Consider the following 17,691-nt stretch of genomic DNA (forward strand, 5'->3'; position numbering starts at 1 on the left):
AACCCGCATCTCAATGGCACATTAAAGTGCTCTTTAAATGTAAATTCTATAATGAAAATATAACTCATTTATTGTAATGGTGTTAACAACCCTCTTTAATAAAAAATGCAAAATAAAAGTATTTCAAAAAATCATAAGTTCCTTTCTTATTCTATTTATTGTATACCCAGAAATGGAAACTTGATTAAGGTTTCGCCATGCTTATTAATTAATCGCAAACCTTCATAGTTTACCCATCTTTTTGTCCTTTAATTTTCAGTTAAACTGGAGAATATGCCAGAAGATACTGATTTGGATCCCTTGGGACCTGCAGATTCTTCTAGTCCTTCCCCTTCCACTTTCTCACGGCATAACTTGAAGGATACTCCTGAAAATACCGGACCGGAAGAGTCTACTAGCGAAATGGACAGACTTCCGGTAAGTGTCAAGAGAGAAATGCCCTCCCCTCCTGTATACAGTCCAACCGACGGCGGATCACAAAAGATAGGCCGAAGGGACCTTTTAGAAAACCAAGTGCCCCCAACTCTAGTTAATGGCCATGCCAGTTGTGCTCAGCGTGGAGATAAGAAAAACGAAATTCCCCGGCAGATTCCGAATGGACTTATTGTTAGCCAGGAGGAAGAACAATCCAAGAGCGAAGAGGAAAAGATTCGCGAGTACCTCGAAAGGAGTGACACCGCGGTCATCTTTCCCGAGCCTGTAGATGGAGAGTCCGAGGAAAAATCAAGAAAATCTCCGGGAACTGGTAATGGTGAGCACTATTTTCCTTATTTTTTAAATTTTTTTCTTCTTCCCTTATTGAATAACCACATTCTCTTTTGTCTCGCCAACTGGCTTTCCTTAATCAGCATTTATTAGATTGTTTCATAGTTGTTACCCAGTGTCAATGCTAGCGGACCTGAATAATGCCTGGGGAAAGAGGTGACTCTAAATGGTATTACGGCTGAGAGGAAGCTCTAAATAGCGCCCTGCACTTCAATACCTCCGCTAATCGCCCTTTACGCCCTCACCGGCCCTATTGTTAACCATAAGCCTGCTTCAAATGATGTTAACAAATAAGACTGCTTCATGCTGTATCGTACTAACAGTAACTACAAAAATACTGTATTTAAAATATACGAATTTTTCTTCATGTAACAATAAAACCACCACTTCATACGTTATTTAGAAAAATTGATTTTGAAAGTTTTCAAAAATTTGTGTGCTAAACGTTAGTGACACACTATCAAATTATAAAATAAACTGCTTTGAAAATATATGAAAAAATGGATTTTTCATTTTTTGCATGTTAAATAGTTTTATATAACCTATATACGGTATATCAATAAGAGAGAGAGAGAGGGGGGGGGCATTAAAGTACAAGATCAAAAATAGAAAACTAAGTATTCAACTGGTCAACTGTTTTAATCATATGCCCAACAAAAGAGAGAGACGATTTCTTGTATTCCTCCGTTATATCAATGTTCAAGCTTCTGAAAAAAGTCGAAGTAGTCTTGAGGTTTAATATTTTTAAGTTTTCAATATTCACTGAATTATATATTTATAAGCGACCTTGAATTGTGCTCCTGAACATTGATAATTTTCTATTGTTTATTGATAATAGACAGAAATAAAAAAATTCATTTTCTTTCACCTTCTTCTGTCCTCTTCTACCATTTGTCTTTTCTGCGCTACGTTTCCAAACCACTATAATACACTAGCTAAGCAAATCAACTCCATTCTTAAACGAAGGTATTTAACTGACCGTAGTGTACAGATTGGCTAGAAGAAAGAAGCAGACAATCCAGAGTTCGTAAGGATGAGAGGCGCTCGTATCAGTCAATGGTGTATGCTTTTTATGTACCTCCTAGTAGCTAACAACTCCTTTGTCTATCTGAGAAAGCCGTGACGCTTCTGGTCACCAGTCTCTGCACGCTGTTCCCGCCATTATCGGTTGGCAGGTCAGAGATGTCCTGCTGAAGCATTTGAAGATGAATCATGGTTCCCTGTCCGACGAAGCAGTGGCGCGTGGTTTGGAACATGGCTTCCTATCGGAAGATTCGTTCGCTCCAGCGCTCCTAACGCCGAGTACAAAGTTGAAGGTAGTAGTCTCCCTCCGGGAGATGGCCTACTTGGAAAGCTGAATGGACAAGCCATCTATGCATTGTTGACGTAATCGCGCGTGCATTGAAGCACAAGTGAAACTCCTGCGGTTTTTACTTACTTAAAATCTACAGCGACTTGACCTAAATATTCACAAAGTTAAAAATCTTTAACTCAGTAATTGCTGTCTGGAAGCATTTTGCCGCTTTTTACATAAGTATTTTTTCGCAGGAGTTTATCTAAACACCATATAATGGCGGAATTTCTTAAGATAATGCAGCTCCTTGACTAATGAATCTACCCAAAGTAGTTTATGGTGATGTTGAAGAAGCGTGCAAGTGCAATAGGCAGCTAATATATTTTTTAGATGTTTTTGGTGTTCATTATCATCTTTCTGGTGAATGTACAAAAGAAATTCTTAATTTCTTGACTTGTGATCTTAACATATCTGCAATGCTTCTCAATAAGTATGTACCTGAAATTCAAAATAATTACATTTAGCTTTTATTAAGAACTTGGACGCATCCGAAAGCAATCGATATTTTCTTGGAAATAATGGCTAGAAAGAGAGATAATTCCAGCATCCTTATTCTGCGAAGTGATAAGCCTTTCTAGTGGACTGATCGATACCACCGTACATGTCAACATGTAAATAGTAGCAAATCTTGGTATTCTGCAGAAAGAGAACCATAATTATGGTCGTCTTATTTCTTTTCACTTGACATCCGTTAAGCTTTGAGTTTCCCGATAATCTTCCCCATCCACCACAGACTTGATCAGTTGGATTGTACTGGATTCTTCTTATTAGGAAAATTCCCCTAAAACAATTCGAACTACCCTCAATTAATTAATTCTTAATCTTGTTTTTTTTTTTAAAGGGAACTTCCACTTGACAAAACTGTGCCATCAAGAGTTTAAGACATCTTTCAAGTTGTATAAATTATAAGTAATGCATTGAATATCTTGAATAAGTTTTATAGGAATGAAAAAAAAACAGAAACAAGTTTTAAAAATAATAGTATTCAAAATTATAGGTCTGAAGGTCAAACAAGGTGGAGAAACACCTATCAAAGAGTGTTCTGCGAAATGGTAGCCAAACTTGAGGTTTGGTTACCATTTCGTAGTATACCCTGCACTGTTTAAGCAATTAGTCTGCTCTTTACCAAACTGAAAATGTTCACACCAAGAAATCTTCTTTATAAGGAAAGATGATGAATTTTATGATTGTCTACGTTTTGGCTAAATCAGTGTTCGTTCAAAAGTTTCATTAAACGTAGTAATTAACTGTCACGTGCATGTCTTCTATAACGACGTAATATTTAAATCACAGTTGTCAGGTATCATTTTCTTCAAGAATTTATGTTCTTTGGATGATCTAATAGGAAATGTATGCCGTAGCGTTTCAAGTGACGTATTGTTTTCTTGTCTTAAAGTATCCATAACAGTAAGGTCCCGCAAAATAATGTTTGTTGATAAATATTCGAGAAATAGTCAATTTTCCTGGTAAAGTTCAGTAATGAGACGCCCAGATAATTTAAGATAGCACTTGGTGGATCATTATAAAGCGCCAATAATTTATACTCAGGTATCTCTGGCTCTTGAGATCTCAGAGCAGCAGCAGCACCAGCCACCGATAGCAGTAGCATCAAAAGATAATGAGGACGAAAGTGGCCGCTTGTAATTGAAACTGCATTATTTATTAAATGATACCCTAGAGGCTCTCCCCCGTATCACATAGGAAAGAGATCTCGGGAGTAAGTAGTACAATAAAAATATGTCTCCGACTTTGCGTTGTTTGTATGTTTGGGTTCATTGAATATTGTAATCATTTGCAGTGCGCACCATTTCTCTGATATGCATATCTTAAAATAAGAAATTTTTGTGGAGACGAATTTCATCGTAAAATTAAATTATCGGCCATTTACAATACTTTATTCACTTACCACTTATATTAATGAAATCGTTTAGCATTTTTACTATATTATATTATTTATTCAGAGGTTTAGATCGTAAATATTTCAAGTCAGTTTTAAAGTATGGACCGAAAGCTCACAAGTGTGACCATGATGGTTTCTTCAACACAAAATAATAATATCGTACCACATAGGGAAGATTTTGTATTCTATAATGTTTACAAATGAAGAATGTATAGCTCAATACTATTTCAACAGTTATTTACACGATGAATGTGGTTTACAGACAAAAAAAGGGAAAAAAAGATATTGTTCGCAGCCTATTCTGCCAGATATAGTTTTTCCCTATAGGAGGGTATAAATAAAAAGATATATTCGTTTAGATTTAAAAAATCCAAAACAGTTTTGTAAGGTTTATTCGATGGTAGCTTCGACAACTTCATTCTCAACTAAATAATTCCATGAAAAGGATTTATTTCCGCATTAAAGTATTCTTAAGAACGAATCTTTTTAAAGCGACATTGTTTTTTCTTGAAGACTTATTCCATATGGATACTGTATCCACACTGTTTACAGTGTGGATACAGTATCCAAGTCAGCTTTTCTTTACACTGCAAAGAAAAGCTGACTAGTTGAACGGAACTCTTTGATAAGTGTATAGAATTCCTTGTTTCTGTGATTTCTCTGAATCGGTGTTTAATTGCTTTTGATTCATAAATTTTTCAACATTCGCTGTCTTAAATTTCGACATTTAGAAGAGTAATTTTTAAATTCATTACATGTTTTGTAAATACAGTCTTTCAACTTAATATACATGTACTTACACAAGAGGTAAAATCGTATTATAATAATATTCATGTTCTTTAAAGTGGACAGGGGTGTCCCTTGATCTGTGATGTCTTAGTCGGATATCTATTTAGAAAAATCAGAATTAGTTACCTCAAGGAGAAGTCATCTGCGTAAAGGACTCTGCTTTCCACTGATGTTGGTGTGCTTTAATAACAAAGTTCGAATCCCGTCGATAAAGTTAGAAATTTATTAAGATATGGCACTGGTTTAGCCTGCCTCAGAGATAAGGGTTTATCCTGTTCTATATTCCTTTTATTTTGATACGTTACTGACTCATTCACGGTGTCTTTTACTCTATATCTCTAAATCTATTTATCTTTCTCTATCTATCTGCATATTTACTTATTTACACGTCAAAATAAAAAGAAACATGAATGAATTTTTTGACTTTAGTCTGTATAGATGATTATGCAGCCTCCTTATCGTGTGTTTTACTTATTTTAAAACCCGAAGCTACTTTTTTTCATTATTTGGTGTATAAGTTTATCATTCTTTACACCAAGAGTTATCTCCAGTTAAAGGAAAAAACCTATTTGGGGGACATTTTTCGATGCTTAAAAGTATGTCGATCTGTTAGAGAAACCTATGCGATAAGCAGGATACTACTGACACGGTAGTAACAGTGTTTTTATACGGAACAGTTTCATTTCTGCTCGAGCTTCATCAATTCACGTCACCCAGCCACTGAGACAATTATGGAAATGTCTCTCCGCTTCCCTCGGGAGAAGACATTTGCGCTGTACTGATTGATTCTCTTTCTGCAGCTCTTTCCAGGGTAGGACCGGTCCTGTAATGGACAGGTCTCTCTTTGGGTCCGATTTCTTACAGCACCGAGCTGCCTTTCCCCGTCAGATATTTCCCTTTCGTCGGTTGGAGCGGACAAAATGGGCCTACAAAGGACTTCTTTTGTGTTATCTTGTTTGACTACATGGAAACAGTTAGGTTTAGTCGCTGGAGGAGCTGAAGCAACCCTCCGAGTGAGGCAGAGGTATCATAGCAGGGCTTTTCATTCTCGGGCAAATGGCCTTACATTCCATTGAACAAATGACTTAATCCTACCGTCGTGCCGTTGCCAGCCGACAGGCGCCATCCCAACAGACTTCTCTGTGCGTAGCGGTAAGCAGCACAGCGGAGTTTGGAGGGAGAGAGAGAAAGAGAGAGAGAGAGAGAGGTGGCCGGAGGATAATGGCATTGCCGTACAACGTTTAAATATGTGTGCACCGCAGTGCACAAGATTTGTTTTATTTCTTAATCCAGACATCTTTCGTAAGTCAGTTTTAGCGATGACTGTTATGCTGCTCATGGGATACGTATCGGGAAGTTCATTCCAGCCCACCAAACGGATCTAGCATAGTGGATTTTACTGTTTGCCGTTTACTTGTAAGCTACCAAGACATAAAGTCTGCGCTACTTCCAATGATCCCGATTCTCGAAAGCAGTGCACCATAGCCGTCTATGGTTCATTAGCTGGAAAGACAGACTAAAATAATGCGCCTTTCTTTAGAATCCGATGAATTTTTGTTATATCTTACGATAACATATCGCTACTATAGCAAAGATTAGACTCTTGCTTTGCGACAGGAATGAGCAAAGTGTGAACGTTGGAAATAGCCACCTCCTTTTAAACCAGGTTCAGAATTTACATTTAAAATCAAAGAGAAACAAATGGAATTTTTTCTTGTTGTTGTTTGAGTAATTGAATACCAGTAGGTATTTACTCATCACAGTGCTTTTCCATTGAAAAATGTTATGAGACTGGGACGTGCCCGATTTTGAATACTCTGGATAGATCTAAGTCCAAATCTTGGGAATTGGGTCTTTCAGAATCTTCAGCCTTTTAAAAGTTTTCTGAGGGACAAAACTTCCATAAGAGGTAAATTTTCTCGAATGTTTTGAAAACTATTTTGAGAGTTCGAGCCCCGCTTGCCCTACCACCACGTTCAGGTTTCGAAAAGTTAACGTTAAGTAGATCGTGGTGGGAAACTTTGAATAATAGGAACACCCCCCCCCTCCCTACCCCGCAAACAAGGACGAATCACCGTTGTTCACTTCGTATCCTGGAAAAGCCCGAGGTCTACTGAATCACACCACTCATAACGCTAACTTTCATCCAGAAAGAGGGTTTGGTCATTTCCATGCCCCAATCAATCGCTCCATCCTCCGTCAGAGGAAGCTTCTACGTCATCGGAAAGCTCGCCGTAAACTTGTGGCTGTCATCTTCCTGTTGGGACGACATTAACTCGCAGAACAGCGCCCGGGAATTTTTCACGGCCCAGCGGCGGCAGACAAAGTGTATCCTGTGCCTGATTAAAGACATCCATTTCTCTCCCCTGCCTCCAAGGGAGACGATTCTAATGGTCAAACAATGAATGACAATAAATTTCCTGTCCTCTTTCGGCGGTGATGGCGACTTGACGACCGTCATTCCATTAGCCCGCCGCTGCCGGTCCGAACCTCGAACAAAACGTTCTCTACCAATCACTGGCCAGCGCTGTCAACGCTTCTTTTTCCGAATAGAGGCACTTAGTGTTCCGAATGCGCGATGGTTGGTCAGACTCGGCTACATTTTGTGTCTGTGTCATCGGGACAAGTAGAAAACGACCTCCTGTGGAGCTCTTTCATTCCCCCACCCCCTTTATTTTCTACCTTTTCCGTCCGTACGGTTCCCCACTTTTCCAATGACTCCCATTTGCCTTCACGCTAATATTTTAACAATAGTTTTGTCTCCTACCGAGTGCTCTTTTTGTATTGATGCTGGGACGCACATTTTGCAGCCTTCTCTTCACTGCAATGTTCGTTAACCATGCAGGAAAGCCAGCTATAGAGGGGCTCCTCACTACTTGCGCTTTCTCCTTAGCGTGCGACGCTCTTTGCACTTCCTTAGTATTAGTCATCAAACTGTTGACTCAAAATAGCTGCGAATTTTAGCTTGACGCCCAGGAGGGGTGAACATCACGCGCATCGGTGTCTAACTATCGCCTCACCTTTTTTTTTTTATCTTTACTGTAAAACACGACATCCAAAGCCGCAGTTGATGGGCAGCCTGCGGGAAAGGGAAGCTGGATTACGAACTGCTGTTTCAGTCGACGTTCGTTGACACCTCAGGCGACATTCCAGATCTCGAGTTCAAGTACGAGGTCAAGAAAAGGGTCGTCGTGATGGTGGTGATATTTGTAATGAGAACTTGTCAACCGCTAATGGGCATCCTGTCACGCTTCACAAGGGTTTCATTAGCTTTCCTACGACTGTATTTTTATGACATTTCTTAATAACTGGTGCGGAAGATAGGCACTTATTCGAGTGTTAATGCCCTAGTATATACCTGTAAGCTATGATAAAAAGAACTACTTAGTGTGCAAATGCGATAGGTTTATGCTGAAAACAGAGCTCAGCCCTTGTGAATAGACTACTTGTTCAGTTAGGTGGATTCTCTTTCTTTGAATAATGTGTTAAAAAGCTTAATAAGCGCATTCCTAATAGATGCTCTCTGTGACTGAATCTGATTGATGTTTTGCAGTGTAGTATAACGAGCTGGAATTTTAAATATAGGAAAGGAAATATTAGCGCAATTATTCGTTGAAAAGTATATCATCGTTTAAGCACATTTAAAGAATAATTAATTGCTGAATAGTACTTAAATGGAAGAGTGAGTTAATAAACTACTCAAAAGGGATTGTGTGCTTTTCTGACTTATATGCTTTTTTTATATCCGTTTATATCTGTATCTGTTTGTTTGTTGTAGTTATATTTTGAATTTTTCTGCTTTTGGATCTTTCTTTTGCCTTCGAGATCTTCGGTTATATTATTAACATCATTAACTTTGGAACAAACCCTTAAAGATTGTCGATATAATGTATTTCCTATTTATCATACATTACCAGAAGAGATTTCTAACTTTATAATTCCCTAGCTTCTGAATTATTATTTTCTCATTTCTCTTTTAAATTTCGTAGATTTTGAACTTTATTCTTTAGTGGAAGATGAGCATTTGTTCTAAGCCAAAAACCAGTGTCATTCATACGAGTATCAAAAATTCAGTGAATGTTCCTTATTACAAGTACGATTTGTAATGAGAATTATTGATGTGCCATTAGTAATGTTCAGTTAGTGTGAAAGTATCATTTATGTACTTAACTATGATGGCAAACTAAAGTTTGTACATAAAAGGATCATACATCTTATATTAGGATGAAAATCATAACGAGATACCTCACTCTTTCCCTCAAATAAATAACAATTCCCCCTGAAGAGAAGTATGCTGCTGTTTATGTCCATTGATTGTCATTACTCAGACGGTGTTTCGGGGATTATTTCCCCTCCATCGTAGGTAACTACGCGTCCTTATTAAAATATGTGTAAATATGAAACTTTTCACTATACTGAGTGCTTGAATCTGTGACAATAGTGTAAACTCTCGTTTAATTTTAACTATTATTGATGCAAACTTGGCACACCCCATCACTCTTCAGAGTTTGGAAACATAACTCTTCTAACAAAGGAATTACATTTTTCTCCTTTAAATTGGACAGGATATTGTCGTAAATTATTATGATTTTCAATATGAAATACAAGGCCTATTATTCTGTAATTTTATAAGATTATTTCATAGAAAACAAAAGTTTATAAAAGCAGATGGAACCTTTTCTTTAATTCGTTCAGTAACATGGAACTTTTTTTAATGGTTAAAGCTGAATATCGTACTAGAAATTTAACTCCATATTCTTAATCTTTAAGACAAAGAATAACTATTTTTTTAAACGAAGGCGATATATCTTTAAAATATAATTAAATCTGTTTCTCTATTTACTTTACAGATTATTGCGCACAAAATACTAACTAGAAAACAATCAGGCAGCTACTTTTTTTATGCCACTCTGAGATCTTTAAAATAATCACCCATTCCGGAACTGTAGTAAATAAAACCTTGGCTATCTAAAGAAGTTGACATGTACGTCTGTTGAGATAAACTTTTTATAAATAGCATAATCTGCTAAACCATTATCCCTATAAAACATTGATTTTAATGCATCTACTCTTCAGCTAAAACTAATGAATTTTTTTGGTCTCTCTCTCTCTCTCTCTTCCTCACACACACACACACACTTCACACACGCACACACACACAAACGCACGCGCACTATTAATGGAAGCGAAGAAGAGTAGCAGCACTGTACCGGTTGGCAGCAAAGGGATGCGATAAATCTGTTCTCCCCTCATCACGAAGTTATTTAGTCGGTTGAGACTAATATATAACGTGGAAAGAACAATAGAGCTTCCCTTCAGGAATAAAAGTAATTAAGCCGGATGAATCATTAGTAGAAATTAAAACCATTGACGGAGATGTAACTGATACTTGAGCCTGATAACAGAGCAGTTTGGGCCTTTGATAACAAAACAATATTGGAGTTATCTTCACATGAAGAATAGAATGTCCGTTAATGGCTTCCTCCGTAATTGAAAAGCAATACTCGGCTTTATTCATTCCTCCTGCAAGAGGGTAGGTGTCACCGCTCGGAGCACGGGCAGCCATTGAAGCCTCGGAGCTCCCCACTTAGCGGCAGAGCGGAGAAGTGAACGGTGGTGAACCGTTGTTTACATAGATGAAGCTAATTAAGAAATACACGCCACGCTGCCTTTAGCGGGAGTGAGGAGAGTAAAGATGCACAGAGCTGAATCACTTGTTTGTACATGTTAATGATCAGCCCATTAGTGTCATTTCTTTAACGTCTTAAACTTGCAGATATGCGGTTTTTGAGCGATAACAGACGGCAGTGCACTGATGAGTTGCGTGAAATTGTACACATGAGTATTGTTGTCGGTTCTCTGTTTGCCTTTGGCTCGTAATGGCATTAGTCCACAATGAAGGCCATTTTCTGCATTGATTAACATGCATTTACACTACAGTCCTTGCTGAGAAGCTCGTTTAGTAAACTTGATTTTATTCATTTTGCGTGATGCAGCGTGATTCATCAAGTACATAGTTTTAGCGGAGCAAGAAGAGACTGAAAAACAAACACTGTTGGATATTCCGTAATGTTCTTTTGCTGCGTTGAAATTCGGCCAATATTAGATGAGCTTAAATACGAAGTAAATGACTGTGTCTCAGTTTAGACTACTGCGAAAGAACAAATAATAGAAATCGGACCGAGGAAAAAAAAACTATTGTTTTTGATTTTATAGAAAAAAAGATTCGGTTGACGTTTCAATCAACTTACTCCAGTTTAAACTTCCCATTTTTTTTTTTTTTTTTTTTTTTTGAAAAGCGAAAAAGAGTAATCCCTTATGTAGGTTAGAAGAATCCCAGTGAGCTGTAGTTTGAATTATTTTTTTATAAAAATAGCATTAAATGTATGAATAAACTGAAAAAGTAACTAATAATAATCTTTAATTGAAATTATCGATTTCGATACCGATATATTTGGAGTTCTCGATATTTAAAAATAGTCCTCAGAACCTAATTGTAGTAATTGTTTGTTGTAGGGTATTTTAGTAGCATCGCAACTAAGGCTATGTTGCTCCGTGTATATTGTCTGTAAATTACGTGTGCTCTGTGGTCAATTTTCTGTTTGCTGGATGAAAAACCCGAGTTTCCGGGGGGGGGGGACTTTGCTACCTCGCGTGAGACCGCCTAGCTCAGCCACGTTATGAAAAAGACCCATATATATATATTCCTCCCGTAATCTATGGGATTCGGACTCAGATTTTTACCACCCAGTATGGGGAGGACGGTGATTCTACCAACTGTGCTACCCTCGAGAGCAATTGTGGTAATGTCCACGCAATAATTATCAGGTTTTTCAGATTCAGAACCTATAAACATCAGATCAAATGAAAAGTGAGCTGCAAAGTTTCACTTATGCAACCTTAGTTAAACGACACCTTTAAAAATGAAGTGTGGAAAAGAACTCTTTTTTTTTTTTTTTTAGAATTGGACTTCCAGGACTCCATTAACTTAACAAAATGATAAAAACATGAAAAGAAGTTAAATAATGCCAAGCTAGACTGGTGAGAATTTAGAATACGCATTAAAAATCAAAAAGATAAATGAAGTAAAAAAAAGACGTTGTGTACTATCTTTGAGATGTGTTGGATTTGAGTGCTAGGGAGGATCCCCTTCCCCCACGGATTCCTACACCCAGTCCACAGTTGAGTCAATTTTGTAGCTTCTCCCTCGAAATGTATTTTCGTCAGTTGCCTACTTTCGAATGAAGAACCCAATTTTCTGGAAAATAAAACCATGCAACCCCCTCCTGAGACTGAGTCCAACTTCCGAAAATGACAGGAATTGAACCCAGATTGCAGTTTCCTCAAACATCTTCAGAGACCTTACTTACAACGTGCAAGTCATTCACAGGACGACGTGCATGTTGTGAGGGCCGAAAAACCCAGAATAACTCAAGGAGTAGGAAGAAATCTACTCCTTGAGTTATTTGTGTCTCAACTTGTCTGCGCGGATATCACAGTGGTATCATCACCTTCCTCCCCACACCGAGTGGAAAAGGCCCGGGTTCGAATCCTGTCAATGACGCGAAGAACTTTTGTGGGCTTTTTTCACTCAGTGGCTGAATTAGTCAGTCTCAGGCGTAGAAAACAAGTTTTTCCCCCATTAAAAACTGGGGTTTTTCGTACAGCAAAGCAGGCAAATCGACCAGAGAACGCACGCAATTTACAGAAACAATACACATGAGTGATTGAAATTAAATTTCCAGGTGACCCTAATAAAAAAGTTTTGTGTCTCAACTTATAAATGGTAGATTAACCTTTGGCGATACCATTTGTTTAAAAAGTATTCAATACCAAGTATTCAAACACAAAAATTTAAATTGCAAAATTCTGATTAATTTCTATGGTTGGAGATAGTTACCGTTGAAATAAATATAAAATTTTAATAATGAATTTCTAAAAACAAATTTTCTGGACCTTTTCTGATTTTTGTGGTTCATGAAACATATTTACGATTCTTTAAATACTGTATAAAAATACTGGTTTCTTTACGTTTACTTACTGTTTCCTTTAGTTTCTTATTTATTCAAGTAATTCGGTATCAGCGTGCATTTCAACAGTAATTAAAGTTTCGAAATTTCCATCTGGAACAAATATTTATCAGAATCCGATGAGGATCGAAGATCTGTAATTGAATGATTAATACTGTCTACCTCCATGGATATTTTTGATTCTTTTAAACATAATCTTGCAGAATTAAAACATTAAATCACCATTGCGTGTCAGTGAAATAAAATTAATAGAAAACCAACGCCTCCTTGCATTCATCTACAAAAATAGATAACTTCAAGAAGATGAAAAGCGGGTCATATTGATTATCACGCTTCCTTTTCTAGATTAAATTATTCTATCAATTTAATCAACCTGGTGTTATCTAGATGATATTTTCTGCACTGTGACATAAAATTACCTGTTAAATTAACAACTTCTACGAAAGGCTTCTGTTAAATGAAGATTTACCAGAAAAACAATTTTCTTAGTATTTAGTTTTCCCGAGAAAATATTTTAGTGATTCGTGAGAGTTTTTTTTTTCTCTTAACCAAGAAATTAATGACCGTGTGGCTTCAGCAAAAAGAAAAATGCAGCTAATCTCAAACACATCAAGTGATCTTTCGATCCACCGTTTAGCACGAACTTGGTAGTGAGTCACTAATTCTTGCGTACGACCTCTTTCTAAGAAGCGACGGCATTAGGTGCTTTGAGGTGACTCACAATAAACTTTCCCTGTCGAATCAGACGTATCAAGGTCTAAGAAATTCCAGTACTTCAGTGCATTGTTCTTTTATTTTCTGTCTGCTGACTTCAGAAACAGGTACCATTATTCATCCTAATTATGATTAAATATAAAAGAACATAAGAAACTTGTCTTTCTTAGCATTCAGCTATTTTTATTCTGGAAGCCTTACAATAAAACGAGCCCTAGTGGGTAACACAGTTGGTAGAATTACCATCCTCCCCAGGTGGAAAAGTCCGAATCCCGTCAATGAAGAGAGGAATTTTCGTGGGTCTTTTCCACAACATGGCTGAGTTAGTCGGTCTCAGGTGAAGGTAGCATTGTTTTTCTCCAGCAAACTGCAAATCCACCACAGAACACACGCAATTTACTGAGATATTATACACGGCGCAATATAGCGTAAGTTGCTGATGTGCCTTAAAACTCTACAGCATTTATAAAAAGATTCTGAATTTGAGAATCCCATATAGAAATATTCAAAATTAACTGTTTTATGATTGTGAACTGAACAGTTGTTTAGAATATAACTAATATGGGGTTTTAGGGTTTTATTTCCATTATGAGAAAAACTGCAAACACGGGCCTTTTGGTCTAGATTTAAATGGATTGGGGGCCCAGTTTTGTTCATTCTACTTCCTTTTTTGATAAGGAATAGACAGAATTCTGTGGTAGGTTATTTGTACATATTGGGTTGTTTAAAATTAGTTCCAAGGCGTATTCTATGATGGCTATTCGCCATCAGTATATTGTTCTTGTAAATTGTGTTCAGTAAGTAGGCTTGCAGAATACACAATTGATGAAAAAGTTTTTGTTCTTTCAACGGAAAGAATAAAAACGTGCTAAGGCGTGTTAAGGTTTCCTTACCTGTCCGAGTGCCAGCCGCTAGAGCTCATATTAGACATAGAAGTTTTTATGAAGGGTATAGAAGTTTTTTTGAAGAAAGTTAGGTTGTTATTCGACTTGTAGATTAAATTAAAGTTTGTATGTTTTTAACAGTTTTTCCAAAGAACAGCGAATCTTTTTAACACAGAAAACTAATGGCATAATAAAATGTTTTATTTCATAAGAAAAGAATTGTTGTTTTACTATCGTGGTATTTATTTTGTTACTTTTTAACAAGAAAAAATTTGGCGACTACAATACTCTGTCGTCTAATCTCTATCAAAGGAAAATTTGAATATATGATTAAAACATGGAGAAATCCTAAGAGAATTCCATCGCAAGTAACCACCTTACGATTTGATAGGCATGGTCCCACAGAAGCATATGTCGTATTCAGCATATTCAACTGTTAAGCGGTGTGTTAAGGTTTCCTCATCTGTCCGAGTTCCTGTCAGCACCTCTTCTCGAGGAAAATAACTGAGAGAGTGCGTGATCTTGTCGTGAAAGAACGTCGTTTGATTGCCAGATGCGTTTCTGAATCTGCTGGTATTTCATATGGTAGTGCATCCTGAATATTATGCTACTATTTGATGCTGCGAAACATGTTTTCAAGGTGTACGCCGTGCATGTTAACCGATTAAAAAGTGGAAAGGGAAATGCACAGATTCAGAACCTTTCCAGCTAAGCCTGGCTGATTTTTTTATCCTGCTTTATTATCGTGGATCAAACGTGGAATTGCCATTTAGATTCTGAGAATAAAGTACAAAAATATTCTTTGAAAACACTCGTGTCCGAAACTAAGAAATTTTCTAGTCGCTTCGAGAAATTACGATGCGTCAAAACGACTTGTCCGTCCACAAGTTCTCAGTTGCAATGATTGATGACAGTCATTGTAACTGAGAACTTGCAGGATTCCAATTGCTCGAATACTCAACTGTTCGTTAGATCTGTTTCCCGAGCGATTTCTAAAATTTTCCAAAATGTAAGTAGCACCTTCTGAAAATTTCGTTTGACTATGACACAATATCTGCCTGAAAGATCAAAAATTAAGAAGAATGGTTTTTCCTCAAATGGGACTCGACGTGTTCTTTTTCCCCAAATGGGACTTGACTTAAGAAATAGAATTCGTTAGTTTAAACGGGAACATACTTTCATGCTCAAATTTCAAACTATTTGATCAAACATCATGTTGTGTATTTACATCATAAATGCTCATCACTTTATCACACTGAATTCTTTTATCTGTTGCTTCTTTTGAAATTGGGGGAAAATATGATTCTAAATCGAAAACCTGAGCAACATCATTCACGTGATCTGTAACAATTCCGCGTAACGTGGCATGCGACATTTGTTGACTTGATGGATCGAAGCGTTCTCATACCAGTGCATCACCAAACTTCGAGCAATCCACAACGAGTTAAACGATACTCACGTTGCATTCTTAGTGATGTAATAAGAATCACGCACTGGGCGAATGTTATGCGGATTCAAGTGTGTCAAAGTGATGTACCATACTGTGTGCTTTTTTGTTGAGTTTCGTATATAGTTATTTTATTCAGTAAGTGCTGTCAGCATGTACGTGTCTCTTTCGCCATTTACAAATAATCATCAGATAATCCCTCGTTATGATTGCGAAAAGTTTGGAAGACGAAAAATCTAACCACAGTTCTATATTACAATCAACTAATTCTATCAACAATCAACTAATAATTGCTAAAGTTATACTTCATTGGAAGTAGAACTTTGAATTCTTCTCTTAGGATAGAGTTCAGCTGATGCATTGCGCATTCATTGACGCGTCACTATACATCTTCCGATTTTCATTCCTTAAGGGGAGTTTTTATTTTCGAGAATAAGAAAAAATAGCAGACTGCCAGCTGTAGCGAATAAGGATGTGAAGTACCACTGGAATATTTGTCTCAGTCAAACGAGAGGGCTGCATGAAGTATGTGAGAGGTAACGTCAATGTACTAAAACCATTAGCCTATGTGGCTTGATGAAGATAAGGTATTGCAGCAAGGTCTTATATTAATTACGTCATAAATGAGAACGTAGGTAAAGCTGGAGTCTAAGGATAAAAATTTCCTTCTTTTTTTTCTTAGCTTAGGTTAAGAATCTTACCAGGATCGTTCACTGAAAACACGTCTAGGGCTTTACATTTCTGACGTAGGCGAGTGGTCAGGAGCACGAGTGCGGTAGCATATGCTCTTTGAGTCCACCGGGTTTCGAGTCCGTGACTACTAAATACAATTAGCAATTTGTATTGATTGATTTATTGTAAACTCTACTGACCTGGTAGTTGTGCCGGAGTATAAACGTTTTTTTTTTTTTTTCTTTGAATCATGAGAAACAAATCACTTTTGGCACTTATATAATTCCCATTGCTTCGCCAATTTGTTGATGAAACCATTCTCTGACTTCAGCATTGAAATTAAAATAATGTCCTTGTAAAGTTTGTTTTTCCAACGGAACAAAAACATGATAGTTGATAGTTAATAGGATCACAAGACTTGGATTCAGTCCTTGATGTTGTTGCACAGGCGGTTCAAAGGTTCAACATATTGTTCCGAGTTGATATTGGTTCTTTAAAATCCAACAACAAAAGACCAAGATGGTTAACGGAAACCATCAATTTATCATAGCATGCATATCATTTTCATAATGTTTACCATAAATTTCCCTGCAAAAATCTGGGATCGACATATATTTCTCTTTGGAGACTGAGGATGATTCGACTGCATTCTACTGTTTACTTGACCACTTATACATAATCAACGTACTGTTATGAATTTCTTGTGCTTCTCGCTCTTCAGCATTTAAAAGTTGAATCACCGCGGTACTGATCCGTTTTGTACGCACGGTCTATTTGCAATTCAATACAAAAAATTACATATTTACAACCAGAACAAACGAAATGAAGCAGGTTTTTTTATGAACTAGTATCGCTGTCTTTGTTTTAATTGGAAGACAGTACATAACCATATAATTAATACCGCATAAATTGAAATGAAGATGAAATCATGTTAATATAAATTTCTCTTATCATAATGGAAAACAATGCATAATGTTTTTCCATTACAGAACACACACAGTATGTGACCATTAAGCAACAAATTCTCGAGCGAAATGCCTTCGTGAGTGGCACAAGTGGTAGAATCGCCATCCTCCCCACACCAGGTGGAAAAGACCTCAGTTCGATTCCTTTTGATGATGTGAGGAATTTTTATG

The 17,691-nt window shown here is 37.1% G+C and overlaps 1 protein-coding gene across 1 annotated transcript in view; it reads left to right on the forward strand.

The window, feature by feature from the left end:
- zfh1 (Zn finger homeodomain 1) overlaps positions 1–17,691 on the forward strand; it is a 516,729-nt gene that overhangs the window by 395,770 nt on the left and 103,268 nt on the right. The window contains exon 4 of the mRNA XM_090381889.1: positions 260–751. Coding sequence (XP_090238015.1) covers positions 274–751 — 478 coding nt within the window. The 5' untranslated portion in view covers positions 260–273. The remainder of the gene's footprint in view (positions 1–259; positions 752–17,691) is intronic.

The sequence above is a fragment of the Mastigoproctus giganteus genome, chromosome 9, assembly GCF_048544385.1.
Source record: "Mastigoproctus giganteus isolate SK-2022 chromosome 9, ASM4854438v1, whole genome shotgun sequence".
In the NCBI taxonomy this organism is placed as follows: Eukaryota; Metazoa; Arthropoda; class Arachnida; order Uropygi; family Thelyphonidae; genus Mastigoproctus; species Mastigoproctus giganteus.